Source organism: Cariama cristata, unplaced genomic scaffold (genome assembly GCF_000690535.1).
Source record: "Cariama cristata isolate BGI_N322 unplaced genomic scaffold, ASM69053v1 scaffold4104, whole genome shotgun sequence".
Taxonomy (NCBI): domain Eukaryota; kingdom Metazoa; phylum Chordata; class Aves; order Cariamiformes; family Cariamidae; genus Cariama; species Cariama cristata.
In genome coordinates, this window is record NW_009613348.1 from 21,108 (window position 1) to 40,911 (window position 19,804).

General features: G+C 43.0%; 1 protein-coding gene across 1 annotated transcript; it reads right to left on the reverse strand.

Moving 5' to 3' along the window:
* Positions 1-6,780: 6,780 nt before the first annotated feature.
* Positions 6,781-18,357, reverse strand: RPS26 (ribosomal protein S26; the record flags this gene model as incomplete). The annotated part of the gene is made up of 2 exons (XM_009698965.1): positions 18,222-18,357; positions 6,781-6,984 (listed from the first exon to the last, which is right to left on the reverse strand). Coding segments are annotated over exons 1-2 (340 nt in total), but the record flags the coding sequence as incomplete, so codon positions are not given.
* Positions 18,358-19,804: the final 1,447 nt, after the last annotated feature.

Consider the following 19,804-nt stretch of genomic DNA (forward strand, 5'->3'; position numbering starts at 1 on the left):
CTTACCCAGAGTCATGGCCTTTTCTGCCTCTCACCCAATCCCACCAGCGAGGAGGCTGGGGGGGCACAAGGAGTTGGGAGGGGACACAGCTGGGACAGCTGACCCCAATGACCCAAGAGATATCCCATACCATAGGACATCATGCTCAGCATATACAGCTGGGGAACGAGGAGGAAGGGGGGACATTTGGAGTGATGGTGTTTGTCTTTGCAAGTCACCATCATGCGTGATGCAGCCCTGCTGTCCTGGGGATGGCTTAACACCTGCCTGTGATGGGAAGTAGTGGATGAATTCCTGATTTTACTTTGCTTGTGTGTGCAGCTTTTGCTTTACCTGTTAAACTGTCTTTACCTCAACCAGGGAGTTTTCTCACTTTTCACTCCTGATTCTCTCCCCCACCGCACTGGGGGTGAGTGAGTGAGCAGCTGGGTGGGCTGGGCTGCCCAGCAGGGTGAAACTACGACACCACAGCATCCCTGACATGGAGCTACAGGCAGGGGACTGTGGTGAGTGCAGCCCCCCCGCCCCCCCTTCAAATCCAGAATAGCTTTGGGTCATGTTAAATTATGGAGTGAAAAATGAGACATGGTTTGTATTCCTTTACTAGAGAGGAACTGAATGTGTGATTGAGAAATGGTTGCCACATGTTAAAAAATAATGCGGCACATGAATGAAATCTTGTAATTCCAGTTCCCGCATGATAAGCAAGTAAACCTGTATGTGGACTCAGCAGTAAAATTTGATTGATTTTTGTAGCTGTTTGATGTCTCATGCAACTCAATGGTGACCATCAAAATCCTGAATAAAGGGGTGAAATCTCAAAGCTTGAAGTATCTGATCTTCTGTACAGTGGATATTGGTTTCCACACTTAGACAATTCTAAAAGATCCTTCACGTAAAATTTGAGTCAGGGAAATGACTGAACAATTTCTGCAAGAATTGGAGATTATCTTTTTTATTTCTCAAGGCTGTCTGAACAGCTGGATCCGATACTGAAGGCATCTCACGTTCCAGTATCCCATATACACATACACATTGGACCCACATACACATTGGACCAGTCAAACAGAAAAGCATCTGATGTGGGGAGGCAACGCCTCCTCCCTGAAGTCTTCTGAGTGTCTTGCTCCTCTTGGTATTTCAGATAACCTGATTTGTATTCTGTTATATTAATTTTATTAAATTTAATCCTGTCTGCAAATTATTTAATTAGTTTAAGAGACAAGATACTGGAAACTTCCTGTCTGACTTCAACCTAATCAGTCTGTTATTTTTATTTTGGCATGCAATGCACTGCAAATCTGAATTAAACTTCTCTTAGCCTAATTATATGGCATATCTGCAATTTCCTTTGTTGCTTGCTGTGCATTTACCAGTCTCCCAGTTCTGTCTCATCAGCAAATCTAGCAGGTTTATGGATAGTCTCTTGGTGTAGGTCATTTATATACATTAAAAAGAGAAAAGGTTCCAACAGTGACCTGTGGGACTTGCAGTCAACATTTGCTGGTTACTTGCTGTATTCATTTATAAGTACTTCGTTCTAACATCTATTGCAAGTATTCAACACATGTCCTGAAATACTTCTAACTTTAATAAGTAAAAAAATGTGAAACTGATTTCTATGCAAGACCTTCATGAAGTCTTTGTAAACAGTCCTATGTGGTTTCTTGTCCTATGTGTCACCTGAAGACAATGATGAGTGTGACCGTTTGCAGAGTGATTGATTCAGTGAGAAAACTGGAATGGGTTCTGTGCAAAATCAGATTTTCTGTCATGTTTAACACTATTTATTCTGAACTTTTCTCTAATAATATTTTCTGCCCTTGAACACCTGTCCTGAATCTGACTGAAACAATATAAGGTGCTTGCTTATTGAAGCCATTGAGGAATCAGGTTTTAACACTGATGCTTGCATGACAATAGTTACAAAAACTGTCTCCCAAAAAATAGAATGAAAAATTCAACATTTAGGAACACCTAGAATTTTGTACCGATCCAGTGAACTATGGATTTTCAGAGGTTGCAACGACCAGCTTGATTTTTTTGCTAAGATAAGCTAAAAGTGGACAAAAAGAGGTAGTTGCTTTTGCAGCTCTTTTTCTGGCAGAAATCTAGAGGAAAGAGCTAAAGCTGTATAGCTAGTGAAGGGGAAATTCTAATTGTAACTGCTCAGCAGTGATAACTTGTGACCAAGGAATGATTTGGCACTGAGGGCAAGAAGGCCCATCTGCAGAAGGGGTTAAACTGTCTGGAAGCAGGAAAAAAAAGAATGAGTCCCTGTAAGGGGGTGGTTTCCCTTGGTGATGAGATAAGAAACAGCCACAGCATTGTCTTCTAGCCATCCTGGAGTGCTTGGGGGCCACCTTTGGGCAGCAGAGCTGGGCTTGGAGATGGACCCAAGGCTGGGCTGAGGTGTCCCATGCTAATCAGGTCGCAGGATTGGTGCTGGTGCAAGAGTGTATCGGTGATGCATCTTTGCAGCCTGCTTAGAGAACCGCTTATGGCAGTAGACTCTGTCCAATGCATTGTTTATTTTTTTTTTATATATTTAAGCAGAAATGTGTGTTTAATTAACCTCAAGGCATACTATAAAAATTCCCCAACACTGGCGAGAGTTTGTAGCTTAGGGTTCCGGAAGTGTTTCTGAATATAAACGAGTAAGACCTAAATAGACTGGCGGTATCCAAGGAGACAGAGAGGATATCTAATGGAAAAAACCTCTGCCTGTAGAATTTTAATGGTGTAATCAAAGCCGCCTTCAACATATGATTTTCTTAGAAGATGAGAATGTAACTTCCGCCAACCAAAGGAGGAGAGTTACCTGCTTCTGGGCCTAAGGCAGATGTACATATTTAAGGCACTAAACTCAGCATCTTTTAATCTGAAACTGACAGACTCACTGCTATCACTAGACTTCGATCTGGATTCATTGCTGCTGTGCAACTTCACTTTTGGAGAATATGATGATGTACAAATCTACATGGGTCAGTAGTGCTTTATGACTCCACTTTGTAGAAATGTAGTGGAAGGCAGGCAATGCAAAATTTTCTTCTAACCATGATCCTGCCCCTGCTTGGATCAAAGATGCATGGATCTCGCTTGTTAAAATGTATGTGGATTGGTCTGGGCTTGCCTGGTCCCAACGTCTTCACACTCTTCCTTCCCTCTTCCCCTCAAACAGTTGTGAATGTATCTGGGAGAAAAAGGGGTTTTTACACAACTTGATTTAGAGCTTACTGGTCCCTGAGAGACTAGTATTTATCCCTTCTATAAGACCACTATACTCTGATGTAATTAAAAAATCAATATTTGTAAGAGAAGAAACAGACCCATACACATCGAACGTCCTTATGCTCTATAAGCAAGAAGGTCTCTAACAAAGGAAAATATTCAGACATTGCCAATAAGGCTGAAAGTGAAAATAGCTCCGTATGTTATCCAAAGAAAATACATTTTCTGGTATAGTGTAATCCAACAAGCTTTAAAAGAGGTGTCTAAATCCTGAGAACAGTGTTTCATCACTTGCTGTACATATGTTCAAGTTCTTTAATCTCCTCCCTCTTAGAAGGCCATTCCCAGAAACTTCTCTTCTTACTCTAAAGCGGACAGGGGGGACCAGGTCAGTGTACTACATGCAGCCATTTTTTTGTTTTCAGGATAAAACTTAGTGTAAGTGTATGTGGAGGAGGTAATCTGCTCCTTTAATGCTGTCTGGTCCTTTTCACCAAAAAAAAAAACCAAGGCAGAATCCAACCCAGATAGTAAGGAAAAAAGGAAGCCATGAACAAGAACACACAGGGATGCAAAATTGATTGACAAATAATAAGGGGGCAGTGATGAGAGCCAAACCTGGTCAGTAACAAACTGATGAGGGTACAGGCAAGTGCACGGCCTGCCTTGCACGTCCCACACTTCTGCTGGTGCCTTCCACCCTGAAAGTACCCAGAGAAAAGTTCCGTGATGCAGAGTACCTCTGCAGACACTGGCTGCCTTTGCCTGCAACTGTGTGAATATGCACACAATGCTCTTATGGCACTTCAGCTGCCTTCAGAGAAATATAGCTTCCTCAGATTTGCATGTTTGGATACTTTGGGTTTTATGCAGGTCATCAAAGTCAGTCATGAATGTTTGCCTACACAATGGTTAATGAATTTGGCAATAACAAAAAGTGGCAGGAAGAGCCAAAGACAGAAATATGAGGATGTTCAGGCAGGATCTGTTCCAGTGAGAGTAACATGGAGATTAGCTGCCTAAATGTAAAACTGGGATACAGAAAACAGGCTCTGCTGTTACCTAATACTCTTGCCAAACTTTGTTCTTCTTTTGTGGGACATTATATTACACTAAAGTCAAAAAGAGAGTCCAACTTGTCATTATGGAAGACCTTAAAAGGGGGGAATTGGATTTGACTTCATCCAGAGTGATGCAGAAGGCAGTTTGATATTTCATTTTCCTTCCTGCCTGTGGTATGGATACGGCCTTCATGTCAAGATGGTACACCTGCTTTCCAGACTCCAACTGCCTTTCTGCATAGACACGGAGGAACAACTCTACACCAGTGTCTGGTATGTTTTGTATTCAGTGATACCAAATGCAACCTACCAGGAAGAGAGGAAGCAAAGGATACCTTCCAGTGGAAGGTGTCCCTGCCCATGGCAGGGGGATTGGAATTGGAAGGTCTTTAAGGTACCTTCCAACCAAACCATTCTATGATTCTGTGATTCTGTGTTTTATGTCTTTGGCTGGGTCTCGCAGGTGAAGAATGGAAACATCTCCAGTTTGGGCTCTTCCTTTTTGCTTCACCAGATCACACAGGACGGTGCTTGGGGTACAGCAGTGCAGGCTGACTGTATTGCAACAGAGACTGTGGATGTAGTGTGTGGGCAAAAGCTGAGCTGGTTCTGGATGAAGAGTTTGAAAGAGGAATGATAGATGTGAATGCTATGAAAAACTAATGGATATCTCCCACGTATCTGCCAACAATTCTGATTTTATAACATTTTAAACCAACTGTAGTATTTAAATGATTGGTTGTTTTCATCTATAGATTGGACAAGTCAAGGATAAATATAGTGGTCCTGAAAACACAGGTTCACTCATCTAAGTTAATAAGTACTCATAGCAGATAAGCAGCTAAGAAAGGGATTTTTAGAGTTCATTTAATACTTACCCTTCTATTTGCACTCACTGACCATGAACCATGGTTTCTTTATCAGCTTTGAGGTCATGAGTGTCAATAACCTTATATTCTGCTGCTAGAGAGGCAGTATAGCCTCCATAAATTGATAAATACTCCATCAGAGAAGCCCTTCAAGAATCACCTTTGTTTTGAACCATCTTTTTTGTAATAATTGTCCTTGATAAAAGTGGGAGTGTGACAGCGGCAAGATTGTTCCAATGGATACCTGCTAATGAAACCTTCAGCTGGCACATTAATGAAACTAATGTTTCATTAATATATCTCAATAAAGGTATAAAAAAGTCATGCTTTCAAAACAGCATGTAGCTAGAATCACTGTAGCTATTGCCTCATTTGCACTGTGAGTTTGTAGTTTGTCAGACCATGTAACAAAAGATAAATTGGGAAATCTAACTTGAAACATTCTATTATGTCATTATTGTAAAGACAGTAAGGCATTTCACTGTTTAAATGAGATTACCTTGAGTAAAATGAATATAAACATGGTACCCCAAAGTACATAATTGCAAAAACATGTATCAGACTCTAAATAGCGCAAACTCTATTGAATTAGTATGTAATATTACAAGACCAAACAATTTGTCTAAAATAGTCTACCTTCATTTGTAATTTTCATTTGCATATATGGATCATTTGCTTGTTTTGTGCAATTCATTTGCCTGCATTTCTGCATTGCTTTCAGATGATTTTTCTTCCTCTCTTTTTTTGCACTGCCCCAAAATATTTGTCCTGAGACGATTATTTTTAAAGAGGCAACTTCTGGTTTTAAAAACATGGGAAAGCAGAGTTTACATATGATTTAGTTGCACTGGCTGAGGTAAAAGGGATTGCTTTTTTATTTTTCAGTGTTAGCTAAATCTAAATTGTACACGAGTTGTAGAAACTGCATTTTCAAATTAATATTAAAATGTATTACAGAGAGCTTGTGTCAGATTTTATGTACTGTCAGAACATGAGAATTTCCAAATGCATTAAAAAGTTAATGACAGTTAGGTTATCACCCTTAAAAAGTAATTATTTCAAATAATTTACTTGTTTTGCAAACATAATTTATTTTCTTGGTCAAGATATTTCTTTGAACAAAGCAGAGAAAGTCTGCTTGTATAAAATGAAGCTTATGGTGTTTTATGAACAGAGTAAATATAAGACAATGGTTGAGAACTTACCAATTGCCCTGATTGATTTTGGTGCGTTTCACATAAGGAGATGCTATTTTTTATAACTTTTTCCTCTAGTGAAGGTGAGATCTTAAGTGTATGAGCTTAGAAGCTATCAGACAAACAGTGTTTCTTTTGCCCGAGGAAACAGGGAGAAAGATTAAAAGGGTGTTCATACTGAGTTTCCTTGTGCTTCAAAGTGCCACCGCTTTCTCATTCTGATCAGGCTCTTGAAACTTCGTGAAGTTTTTCTTTTGGCATAATTTCTACTGCTACTTTTGAGAGTCTCATTCTTCTAAAGGCTATATTTGCCTTTTTCTTCCTGTAAAATATATTTTATTTATTCAAACAGTCCCAAACACATCTAATTCACGGGTTAGGTTTACCCTTGGCATGACCACGATGGGCTGCTCCACACCCTACTGTGAATGGCACAGCCGATGCAGTCATGCAGCTTTGCATACACGTTGTGCAGGATGTCTCTGAATGCCACAGCCGGAAGGATAATCCTCATGATGATTTTCTTGACAGCTTTGTGCTTGCAGGTGCAGAGAGCACCACTGGTGCGCTGGAAAAGATAGATGTGTCGTGCTTGGTCTGGTACTTGATCCTTCTCCTCCTGCTCGTCTCAGGGCAGACACACATACAGTGTCATATGCAGCTGGAGAGTGAGTCCTTCCAAAGAGCTCTCTCTGACCAAAGAGCTATCTCTTTCAGACAAGGGACATCACTTTTCATGTTCATTTATCACCTCTTTCGCAGCTTTTTCTCATTGCCAAGTGCTGTCCACTTTAGCCTCCCCCGACGCTATGGCAGGTGCCTCAAATGTACCCAACACAAGAACTTGGAGTGCAGTCAGTGTTTCTGACAACCCTGGTCTCCACTGTGCCAAAACAGGTGTTTAAATCAAGACAGTCTGGGGAGAACAGGAAGAAGATGAGGAAGCGCTGAATGGTGCTCAGAGGCAGAAAGAGCAGGACATGCAGGAGGATGTTCCATGCTTCAAATGTTCATACAGTCTAGCAGATGGTGATAGCTATAGCGATCGTACAATAGAGTAGGGACGTCAGTCTTCTGTAAAATACAGGCTTCCAGACTGTAATGCCTTCAGGTTGAGCAGCTACATCTCTTTTCACCCTCTACAGAGTGTCCTGCTGCTTCTGAGGGGGCGATGAAGCTGTGTGTGTCAGATGGGCCATGTTCCCATGTTCGCTTAACTGGCGATCTGTCCCCGGTGACAGCTGTATGCTATCACATGTGTTTTGTGGTTGTCCTCCAGTGCAGACAGCACCAGGCATGTTAGGTGGGAGAGCCTGAGGGTGGGGCAGATGATGTCCCTGCTAGGCCTTTGTTTTATTATTTGTTACTACAAAATTTAAAGACCCTGAAAAACCATTCCCTTCCCTGGAATTTGCTGAAATCCACTACAAAATGTAGTATTCTGAAATTGAGTTGGTCACTGTCCAGAAAAAAAAGAGAAACACAGATTATACAGTTACCATAATCTGTTTTTTTCCACCTGAATTTGTCCGGTAGTAATCCTCCCTACATTAATCATTATAATTCAGCTGGAGTATTAGTAGCTTAGGTACATATTGGTGTCAATGTATTGCACGTGAAAAAAATATTTTACAGAATCACACAATTGATATGGCTGGAAGAGCCCTTTGGGATCATTGAGTCCAACCTTTGCCCTAACACCCCCATGTCACCAGACCATGGCACTGAGTACCACGTCCAGTCTTTTCGTAAACACCTCCAGGGATGGTGACTCCACCGCCTCCCTGGGCAGCCCATTCCAATGCCTAATGACCCTTTCTGTGAAGAAATGCCTTCTCATTTCTAGCCTGAACTTCCCCTGGTGCAGTTTCAGACCATGCCCTCTTCTCCTGTCACTCGTTGCTTGGGAGAAGAGACCGACCCCCACCTGGCTCCCCGCTCCTTTCAGGTCGTTGTAGAGAGCGATCAGGTCTCCTCTCAGCCTCCTCTTCTCCAGACCAAACCCCCCCAGCTCCCTCAGCCGCTCCCCATCAGACTTGTGCTCCAGACCCCTCACCACCTTCGTTGCCCTTCTCTGGACTCGCTCCAGCACCTCAAGGGCTTTCTGGTGGTGAGGGGTCCAGAACTGGACACAGCACTCGAGGTGCGGCCTCACCAGTGCCGAGTACATTTTATGATTATTTTAAATATCATATTTAAATAATCATAAAAGAAAATTGCATAGGCAATTTTGAAAGGCCATTTAATTTTCAGTTGTAGATAATATGCTTTTGATTCTACAGAATAATTAAGTTATGTAATGCATCTATTTTTGTTTAACTCTGTTTGGATACTTTCTGCTTCCAATAGGGTTTTCCCCTACTCTCACTTAGTATTATTTTCTTCACTTGCTTTTTCTTACCAGTGTCTTAGCATCCTGCAAGTTTTCTTATGCAATATTTCTAATTTATTGAAAAATTTAGTTAATTTCTTGAGAAAAGGAGGAACATTAGAAGTTAAAAATCATTAGGATGTATGTTTAGATTTTGCACAAACCAAAACAATGTTCCAGGATGTATTTCTGGAATATATGGAAAGTGCCCTATGGAAAGTACTATGAAATCTGAAATGATATCAATTATTTCCAAATATATTTAAAAAAAATCTTCACATAGAAAGTTTTCTACATATGCTTCAGGTTAATTTCTCCTTTTAAAGAGTCTTCTCCTTTAGAGGTCAGTCAATGATGCCTTAGGGCTTTACTCCTGCCAGAGACAGCAGTTGACATGACCAATATGACATGAAATATGCACCTAAGTATTTTGTTCATAATTCATACATACTTCGTTTAACTAAATGGAGTCTTTGCTGTCTCAGATTTTGCAATGAGAGGTGGCTGTTAACAGAACCAAAGACTCCTCTTAATACAAAGTTAGTCCTGTCAGCTGACCGTCAGATAGCCATATTAAGTCAACCACAGTTTCGTTAGAGTTTTAAAATAGCTGAAAACAAAATCCCAAGTACTACATTAATTCTTTTCATCCAGTTTTATTATTAACATTGGCACACAGATGTGGTGCACACCTGCTGTTCAGTTTGTGGTGACATTTTCAAACCCAGAAGGCTGGGTTACTGTGAGCAAGGCTGTTGAGTGGGCTGCAGTACACTTTTTCTGGCAGCATTAGTAGCCTCATGAAGCTCCTCACTATTGGTATGCTGCAGTAAAACTAACCCATAATCATGTCAATCAAGTGCTTCCAGATGTGTAATGATCTTACATGAAATCCTGAACTTTTGGATAAAGGCAGGCTTGCTGTCAAAGCATCCTCAGAGGTGAATACGTAAAACCTTTCTAAATAGCTGTAATTCAGCTACTGCAGACTAAGCTGCAAATCAACATTCCATCTAGCAGTGCTAATGAGCACACAGCTACTGGCGCAATAGCAAATCGAGGCCTTTTATCAGAGACTCCACTTCTGGGTTATTATTTGATTACTTGTGCTTTGAGTTGAGGAAAAATAGCTCTTTGAAATCCCAAGGTATAGATGCTGCTGCTCAGCATCGCATGATTTTCGTCAATACGAATGTAGCTGTGAAATGATCATTGTTATCCAGGTGAACAGCAAATTTTAGAGCACTACTTAACTGTGCTTTTTGCTTTTCACATTGAAGTTCACTGCTGAGCTGCAGTGTCCAGGGTCACTTTAACATATTTAGACATTCGAAATTTTCAAATACATGCACATGTGCACACATACACATGTGCCAAAGGATTGTGAAATTCAAGTGAAGTTTAAATTAAAGCTCTTCCAAGTTATTTCACTTTTTGCTTCACCAGGTAGAGTTGCCTTTGCTTCTGGCAGGTTAGGTCAGCCTAGACCATGCAGATGAAGGAAACCACTAACTAATTCTAAGCAAACATACACATTATTCACTGAGATGGGATTACAGGGAGAATTTCCCTGTTCTTGCAACTGCAAGAAGGAGTATTTGTTCCTTACTTATTTGCACTTGGCTATAAGTAAAAAGTCATGCAAAGAGCACTTCAAAATGACATGTATCACTTTTCTGCATTTATTGCACTCTGCTGCAGCTGCTGGCCAAAATATATGTCAAAGAACAGAATATTGAAAATCTTTCACCATTTCTGTAGCAGTAAAGCTATGAAAATGAAATTTGGACTATTTGGTGTGATCTAAGGTCCAAAAATCAGAAAAAATGTTAACATGTTCCTTTTATTTGGTCCCTGGAATCTATGCTGTGGTGACACGTGGTGCTTACTGGGAGCTGTTTCCAAGCAGGAGAACCAGAATAACAAACCCCATGAGGCTGTTGCTTGAAAAATGTGATGAATGGGCATTGGTTGCTGATCTCTGGTAGGAACTGCTCAGGGAAGGGGCAGGTGTGGAGAGGAAAGCGGCCTTGGGGCAGAGCGTGAGGAACTTGCACTGATACACTGGGGAGAGGAGCGACAAGGAGCAGATGGCCTTGGGCTGCAGGGAGCCGTGCTCCACTGGCCTTCACGCGGCACGGGGGCTCTCCTCGTGCTGGCGTCCTTCTCCCAGCCTGCCCGGTGCCAGCAGCGTTTCCCCGGGCGGTCACAGCCCAGCTCACTCCACTGTGGGGCCGAGGTCGGGCTGCCCTCCAGCACCCAGCGGCTGCTGCCTCGGAGGTCAGACCTGGTGCACGCTGGCTGCTCCTGTCCCTGTTCCGTACCATGGCAGCCCTGAGCACTTGCAGCATCTCCAGGACAAGGCTTTTGCACCCCTTTGCCCTGGCCTGGGGACCCCCAAGATGGAATATGCTCCAGACCAGAGCCAGAAAGAGGACAGCAATTACGAGATGCAGCAGTATTCTTTATTGGCATTTTCTTTACTGTGCGTAAAGGAAAATACAATGAAGATGAAATGCTGTTAGAATGAAAAACATCCAGTAAGATTAAGAATGTACTAGTGCTTTCTGGACTTGTAACTATAGGTCTGTAAAATGTCAGCAGATACTAGTAGGAATAGCTTGTTATTCACCTATTTTTTCTTTTGGATGCTGAATAGGAAAAATACTTTCTCTGGCTATGCTTAGGCCCCAATATATACACCAAATGATACTACACTAGTGTAGAAAAGAAGGAAAAGGTGGATTTGCTGCTGACTTTGTGTCTTTTCTTTACTATTAAAGAGTACAAAATGTACGATGGCATGTTTTTCACATTGCCTTCACAACACAGTGCTTAGAACAAAAACCCCTCTCCCCAGTATTTATTGGTTTTGTAGAAGTGAAACATAGTTATTAATTAAATATACACAATTGTCCTATGAAAATGCCCATGGACATTTTATTTTCAGTAAAAAAGAGCTGAGTGCCTAGTATTAACTATTGCAATGATCTACTTGTCTACTCCTATGTTGTGGTTTAACCACAGCCGGTAGCTACGCCCCACACAGCCGCTCGCTCACTCCCCTGGCAGCAGGACGGGGGTAGAGAACTGGAAGGGTAAAAGTGAGAAAACTTGTGGGCTGAGACAGAAACAGTTTAATAATTGAAATAAAATATACTACTACTACTACTATTGTAATTAAAAGGCAAATAACAAAGAGAAATACAACCCAAGAAAGACAAGCAATGCAAATTAAAACAATTGCTTATCTCCAACTGACTGATGCCCAGACAGTCCCCAAGCAGCGGCTCCCCTGCCAGCCTTCCCCCAGTGTTACGTGATGAGCATGACGTCATACAACAGGGGACATCCCTTGGGTCATCGGGGTCAGCTGTCCCGGCTGTGTCCCCTCCCAACCCCTTGTGCACCCCCAGCCCACTCGCTGGTGGAGTGGGGTGAGAGGCAGAAAAGCCCTTGGCTCTGTGTAAGCCCTGCTCAGCAGTAACGAAAACACCCCTGGGTTATCAACACTGTTTTCAGCACAAATCCAAAACACAGCCCCATACCAGCTACTGTGAAGACAATTAACTCTACCCCAGACAAAACCAGCACATCCTGTCATTTGTTTAACCTTTATTTCTTTCTTGTACACTTGAGAAGTAGCGCAAGTGCAGGCAGAGGGAAGTCAGTGGAAATGCAGAGAGCCCTTTTCCAGCAGGTCAGTGCCTGCAAGAGTTTTTTTCATTGCCTGGGCATTGTGCCATCTGCCCGACATCCTCTGAAATCACGGAGCGGTGTCAGCCTCCAGCAGATCCCTTCTGGCACTACGTACATTTCAGGGAAATCAAGAGAGAAACAACAGCTATTTGCCCTGCAATATCTTCTCCTACAAGCTTCCCCAGGAGCTCCTCAGGCCTTTAGATTCCTACAGAGACAGCTTTCCATATCAGAGGCTCTCTGCAAGCATTTGGTCTTACTCGTAGAGCACAGGCCACCAGCACTCCCAGTTCACTCGGTCTGGAGCTCCTGCAGGTTCAATGTGGGCAGAGGTCCCAGGGGCACCGGTAGTAAGGGCTGCTCCAAGGACATCTTGGTCCTTGAACTTTTGAATGTGCTAAACTAACACTAACCTTATGAAATACTGTTCTGTACCTGTCCTATGTATTGCTATGTCTCCTTTGTGACACCGGCTGGAGAGAGAACAGCCTCATCACTGTGGCAGAGCACTTCTACAAATACGGCTGGGTCAATCCTAGCAGCATTTACCCTCCTGTTCAGAAGCTTTCTGTTTCTTTTCTTAATATGTCTCTGCTATAACCTTGATATTCGTGTCTCTACTACCCTCTCATTTTCACCCGAGAGAAATAATCTGTTTCTCTCTTACACTAGGATAATATGCAAGAAAAGCCTCAGATGACAAATCTCAGTCTTTGCAGCCAGTGCACAACAATCGTTATTCAGTTCAAGGTCAGTCTTTGCTACTTGTGCTTGACTTTGTTTTTATTTTCCTTTAAAAAGCTTGTGGAAAATGAAATATAGAATATTTTTATTTTTAGGATGTCAGCTCCAAAAAATCTTTATGTAAACCTGAAAAGGCCTGCTTTTTCTGTGTGTCTAATGCGTTCTACTGCATTAATGCGGCCTTGTAAGTTGCCCTGCTTTGAGAGAAAACCAGTGGTCCAGTCCAGTTCCTTCATTTCAAGACATGCAGGACTTTTTCCCAGAAAGGACCTCAGCGAACAATGGGACCTCTGCAAGTGACAGCCTCAAACTGCAGCTATGGCTGGTGAAAAACTTATAGGTTGGCTATTCTGTAATGTCGATGGGATCTGCAGGGCAGCTCTCCATTCTTTAAACAATTTACTGATAATAGTTTCTTTTGTTGTCACCCAAAGATATTTCGTATGGCCTGAAAGTAACTGAAATGCTTTGGCTATTTTGCAAGAACAAAATATGCCATCTGATGGAAAAGAGGAAACACCCACTGGTGAGCTGATACAAGTGCAAGTTACACGAGATCAGTCACTGCACAGGAACTGAATGTCCATTGGAAGAAATATACGCATACAGCACGCTATAGCCAAAAGAAATGAGTAAATGGCCAGAAAACTGATACGGCAAAACAATATTTGAATTATCAGAAAGTCAGTCTGCTCTTCACTGGCAGCTATCTTGTCTGAGGGCAGAGAGTATTTCCTTGCACATGCTGATTGATTAGGGAAAAAAAAATCTCACCAGACTTGCTTGCACTTGTTTTTCTTCTTCCAGCATTCGTTTCTTTTCTCTTCATGCTGTCAGTTCTGAACGCACATAACTGACTTCTACATGCATTGACCTTCAGCGGGCAGACTCTGGGTATATCAGAGGGCTTTTTTTAAATTGTTGGATTTTCCTAAATCTCACTAGCTACTGATGTATCATTTTCACAAGTTTCATCAGGACATTAATCTAATGTTTTATATTTTCAGTATTCTGCAATACTTTTAAAAGCATCTTATTCTTTCCTTACCAAAAATCACAGCATTCAGGAAATAAATCCATTAATAACACATTTGGTTAGTTTGTGATAAGCACTGCATAAATACAGACCAGAAAGTATTTGCCTCTCTGTATGGAATTGTTCTGAGAGACACGAAACAATTCATTTTGTTTATTCTGCAAAAAGACAAGGGTCAGAGAGAAGTTGGCCTGCCTTGCTTTAAGGAGAGAGCTGCTGTGTTAATTTTATTGGAACAACTGGACCCTAAGGGTCAAAAAGTGAGCACAACTGTGCCCCTGCTGTGTTAAACATGGTTTGAGTTTTGGCTACATTGATCTTGGCCAACTTAGTTCCATTGGCAACAAGCAGTATTACAAATCTCGTGTTTTCGGTATAGAAAGTGAAAGAAAGAATAATTAATGTGTATTTGAAATACAAAGCATTAAAAAGGATTTCACTCTGGCAGTATCATGTATTCATTTTGCATTTAGGAAAAAAGAGATTTTTCATAAAGAAAACTCCGTATTTGAAAGCACTAATGTTGGTATTGTTCCCCCTGCCCCATCATTTATGTCCAGTTTTCAGCACACCAGAATCAGTCCTTCAATAGATGCTCATACCTTCTTCTGGTTTACCAAACGCCATCCCAGAAAGGACTGTTTTTTTGCTTGGAGAACAGTTGACTAGAACACCTCTGACTTCTGCTGGTGTTCAGCAGAGATACAACCTCGCCATCCCATTTTGGCTTTTGTATTCTTTGGCAACTTTGGGAAAAGCTGCAGATAAGCAACACTCTTCTGCCTTGCTGGGACATCTGAAGCCCCAAGGTGCGAAGGGGAGCTCCCCGTGATGACAGCGCAGGCCAGCTCACACGCATCTGTGCAGCCCGTGCAGGCTGACACACCTTACGGCAGCCACGTGCAGGCTGGTGCCTGGAAGGGGACACAGCTTCTCTCTGCTGGTTGGGCTGTGCAGGGCGACCTGTCGGTGTGCCCGGCTGCAGCTGGTAGAATCACAGAATCGTTTAGGTTGGAAAGGACCTTTAAGAGCACTGAGTTCAGCCGTAAACCTAGCACTGCCAAGTCCACCACTAAACGTAAGCACCACACCTACGCCTCTTTTAAATGCCTCCAGGGATGGGGACTCCACCACTTCCCTGGGCAGCCTCTTCCAATGTTTGACAGCCCTTTCGGTGAAGAAATTCTTCCTCATATCCAATCTAAACCTCCCCTGGCACAACTTGAGGCAACTTTCCTCTTGTCCTATTGCTCGTTACTTGGGAGCAGAGACCGACCCCCGCCTCGCTACCCCCTCCTGTCAGGTCGGTGTAGAGAGCGATCAGGTCTCCCCTCAGCCTCCTCTTCTCCAGACCAAACCCCCCCAGCTCCCTCAGCGAGGGAACTGGTGATGGTGAGGCTGCAGGAGCTGCTTCCTACTGATCCCCAGGAGGTGACGGATGAGGAATGCCTGGTGCTCGGCACTGGGGTAAGACAGGAGGAGCCCAGTCTACAAGTTCTTAGGATCATCAGCAACATCCTTAGCTCCTCTGCAGCCTGTGTACTGGCTGTGCAATGAATTAAAGAGCTGCAAATGTTCTGAGCTCAGCTCCTGCTCATCCGGCACAGTGTAATTGTCCTCGCTGGTGACTTGTGTGCCCTACAGCAGCAGGGCTGAGATTTTCCAGGGTCCCTTTGCATGTACCACACCACGGCTGCCCTGGCGCGGCCCCACGCATGGCTGTACCCCTGTGTCCTCACACCATGAGCTTCCCAGCTGAAGAACCCAGATGTCCTGCACTACCTGCACATAATTTTCATAAAACTCCTAATGCAGCCCAAATTCACTGTAATACCTAATTGCCTGTCTCCCATGAGAGATAGGATTTGTGTTTCCTTGCCACTATTCACAGCTGAATGCTTGTGTTTAAAAGGAAAAATGAATTCTTAGCTTTGATGGAAAATAGTTCCCAATTAGTGAACTGTTAGACAGATACCAGATCTGTAACACTTCCACCCTCAAACTGTTAAGATTAAAAGTAACTGGGAAAAAAACAGCATTTAGAGAAAAAAAAATCTGTAGCCTTGATTATATACATGTTTTACACTAAGTTTGTGGCAGTGATTAGGGGTGTAGATGTTTTGCTGAAAAAGTATATTGGAATACAAACAACAGGAGTAGAGGGAGGAATTCTGTCTGAGGCTTCCCAGTAAATTTACTGCCTAATAGCTTTCATCTGTTTAAATAATTTTGAAAGCTTCTTGTAATATTTTGCTGTAATATTGAGTGTGTGAGTTAAATGTTGGCTTTGATTTAAAAACTCCATAGTACTAGCCCTGTGAAACCAGAGTTGGGAACACCTAGAACTGCTTCTCAGGGTTTTACAGACAATACTCACAAGTACCCTGCTCTGCACAATATTTGCATATGAATATTTAAAAATTAGGGATGTAGCTGACTCTAGAAGAACTGCTAGTTCAGAGAAAAGAACTGAAAAATAAACTTTAAAAACGTCTGGACTTGGGTCTTGGATTTCAATCTTCTAAGAAAAGTTGTGGAAATGTTCAGCTGAAACAAAATTGGTCCAATTCAGATGTATTAATATGCACATGTATTTCGGACTGGGGAGAATCTCTGGGAAAGTCTTTAATGAGCCTGAAGTCCAGCTGTCAGTTTAAGTCCAGAGCACTGCTGCTCATGCCACAAGTAACCTGGTTTTACCTGGCTTTGGCCTGCATAGAGTGCCAGACTTAAAGTAGCTGGTGTTGAAATCTCCACTGGTGTCTGGTTGGGTGGGAACTCCCAAAGTTTGGATCAGTTGGTGGGAGAGATAAGTGTAAGGGTATGCCTGCCATGCTCTCTCCTCAGCATCCCCAGCCTCCAGCTCCGGGGCTGCTGAGGGGCAGAGGAGCGAGCTCCCCGCACGCAGGGTATGTGCTGTAAGACGGGCTGCTGCGTGGGTCTGAAGCGTGGCACGTGTGGCAGATGGGCACTGGAGGGATGAGAGGCGCACACACTCCTGGGCCAGCCCCCAGCCTGGGCTGGATGCAGCAAGGGCAACTTGAAAGGCAGCAGGTCCCTGAGCCTGGATGTGGCTCACAGCCTTAGTGTCTGGTTTGGTCTCAACAGCACTCCCGACTCCTGCGTGCTGTCTGTGGAGCCGTAAGCCTCTGGCTGGGAAGCACGGCCACCTCACCAGTGGAAACATGGTCATATTGTTTTATAGGACGACAGTGCTGACTGCACAGAAATCAGATACAGCAATGTCATCAGGCATGAAGCAATTAAGCCATTTGACTCTAGGAGCTAACTTAACAAGGATGTGATTTAAAATGTGATTTATTTACTGAGTCCCTAACCTCAGATAGTTATTAACAACTGGTTTATTTTTAGTTGCTGATCCATGGTTTGCCATTTTTTATCAGCCTAAATAAACTCGTAATTTCAGTGAAGTGATTTAATGCAAATGTGCCTGCTCTTCTCAGTGAATGGCAGAAGGGGTGTTCACAAAGCCTCAACCAAAAAGCACAGCTGCTTCCTACGCCTTTGCATTAAAACCAGCTGTACTGTGCCTGCATCTGCCTAAAACACCTCACCTGGGAGCCAACTGCCTTTTACTGCTTCCCCTGCTCAGCCATGAATGTCCTGGACAGGTGAACGCAGAACGGTTATTCACAAAAATGGGCAGTACTGGTTGGAGAGGGCACTCCTGGGAACTACCAGGTGGGCTGTTTATCTTACAGTCCTAGAATATCCTGGGCTGGGAGGGAACCACAAGGATCATTAAGTCTAGCTCCTGACTCCACTCAGGGCAACCTAAAAGTTAAACCCTGTATCTCAAAGCGTTATCCAAATGCTTCTTGAACACCGAAAGGCTTGAGGCCACGACCACTTCCCTGGGGAGCTTGTTCCAGTGCTTGACCACTCTTTAGGTGAAGAACTTTTCCCTAATATCCAATCTGAACTTTCCCTGATGCAACTTTAAGCCATTCCCTCATGTCCCATCACCAGATGCCAGAGAGAAGAGCTCAGCACCTCCCTCTCCGCTCTCCTTCATGAGGAAGGTGTAGACAGCAATGAGGCCAACCCTCAGCCTCCTCTTCTCTAAGCTGAACAAACCCAGTGTCCTCAGCTGCTCCACATACGTCATGCCCTCTGGTCCTTTCACCATCTTTGTTGCCCTCCTTTGGACACGTTCCAATACTTTGATATTAACTAAAAGGAAGTGCTTTATGTAGCAGCTGGTGAACTCCTGGGTTCATGCCAAACCCAATTTTACAATCTGAATCAAATTATCACTGGCCTCTGAGCAGGTAGCAAGGCCCTGCAGTTTTCACAATGTGGTGAATGCGTCCCCTTCTGCTGCTCAAGACTCGCATGCCTGGCATAGTGCAAGATGCTGCATGTTGCTGGGAGACACAGTACTGGCATTGCTCAAAACGGTGATGCTGCAAGTAGAACAGAGGAAGATGTGGATATGAGTTACTCTGTTTGCTGTTGCAATGTATCCATGAGAGTCAATGCTTTTCTTGGTCCACACATACGGTTACAGCTTCTGACTGGGTATCTGCAGTTTTGTTCACCTCACAGAAGGTAGTGGGATGAACTGCTGCCAATCAGTATGATACCTAGGACAGTGTTGCCCACCTACTTTTAGCAAGATGAATTGTACGGACTGCCTCTGCTCAGCCTCCAGAGCACCCTCCCGCTGGGAGTATCGAGTGTGTGGCAAAAATGCAATGCTGCCAGAGGTATACCTGCAGGCAGGTGGACAAGGAAAGGAATCACATAAGCAGAGGCACTGGCACCAGCAGGGCTTTTGGGCTGGCACTGCCGCCCCTTCACTGGTGCTGTGTACAGGTACAGGGTGCTACCTCACCTAGCGTGTGCCCTGCCTCTGTGGCTGCGCCCCTGGGCACACTGCTAGCACATCTGTTACAAATCGCCGTGTTCAGCACAAAGAAAAAAGCTCTGAAAGACTTTACAAAGGAAAGCTCAGGTGGGGGATGCTGCTGTCCCCTGTCTAACAGCTGTCCCTGGGCAGAAGGGTTTAAAATCTCTGTTGTTACATATCTTAAAGGTATGACTTGGAAATGAACAGGAAAGGTTTTTCTGTCTTCTGAGAAAGCTTGCATATATTTTATTGTTGCTTCATTTTTATTTTTTTTTTCTATTCCTGAAAAGTTTTCTTCCAGTTTATAATGAAACTCGGCTGCCATAGAGATACTGGGAGAAAAATGAGCTTGAGTGACTTGAATCTTCATTTTATTTGTAACCTTCATTTTTTGGTGAGGTTATAAAAAGTGACAATGATCCCTCTTCTCCCAGCTCTTCCCTTTGACAGTTTTACATATTTGTTCTAAATACTTTAAAACCCATCAGAAATATTTGGCAGGAAAATCATCAAGTCTAGTACTTTCCATCAAGCAGATTTTTTTTTTCCCATGAACAGATGCTTTTGGCAAAAAATAAAACAGAACTCAAACAAAAAACCAAAACTGTAAAATGACAAGATGTCACCACGGTATAGATGTCAAAGAACTTGGTATATTTTGCATGAACTTGGTGTATTTTGCAGGGAAACTGGTGGCGAAATGCCCAAGACTATTTTTTATGTC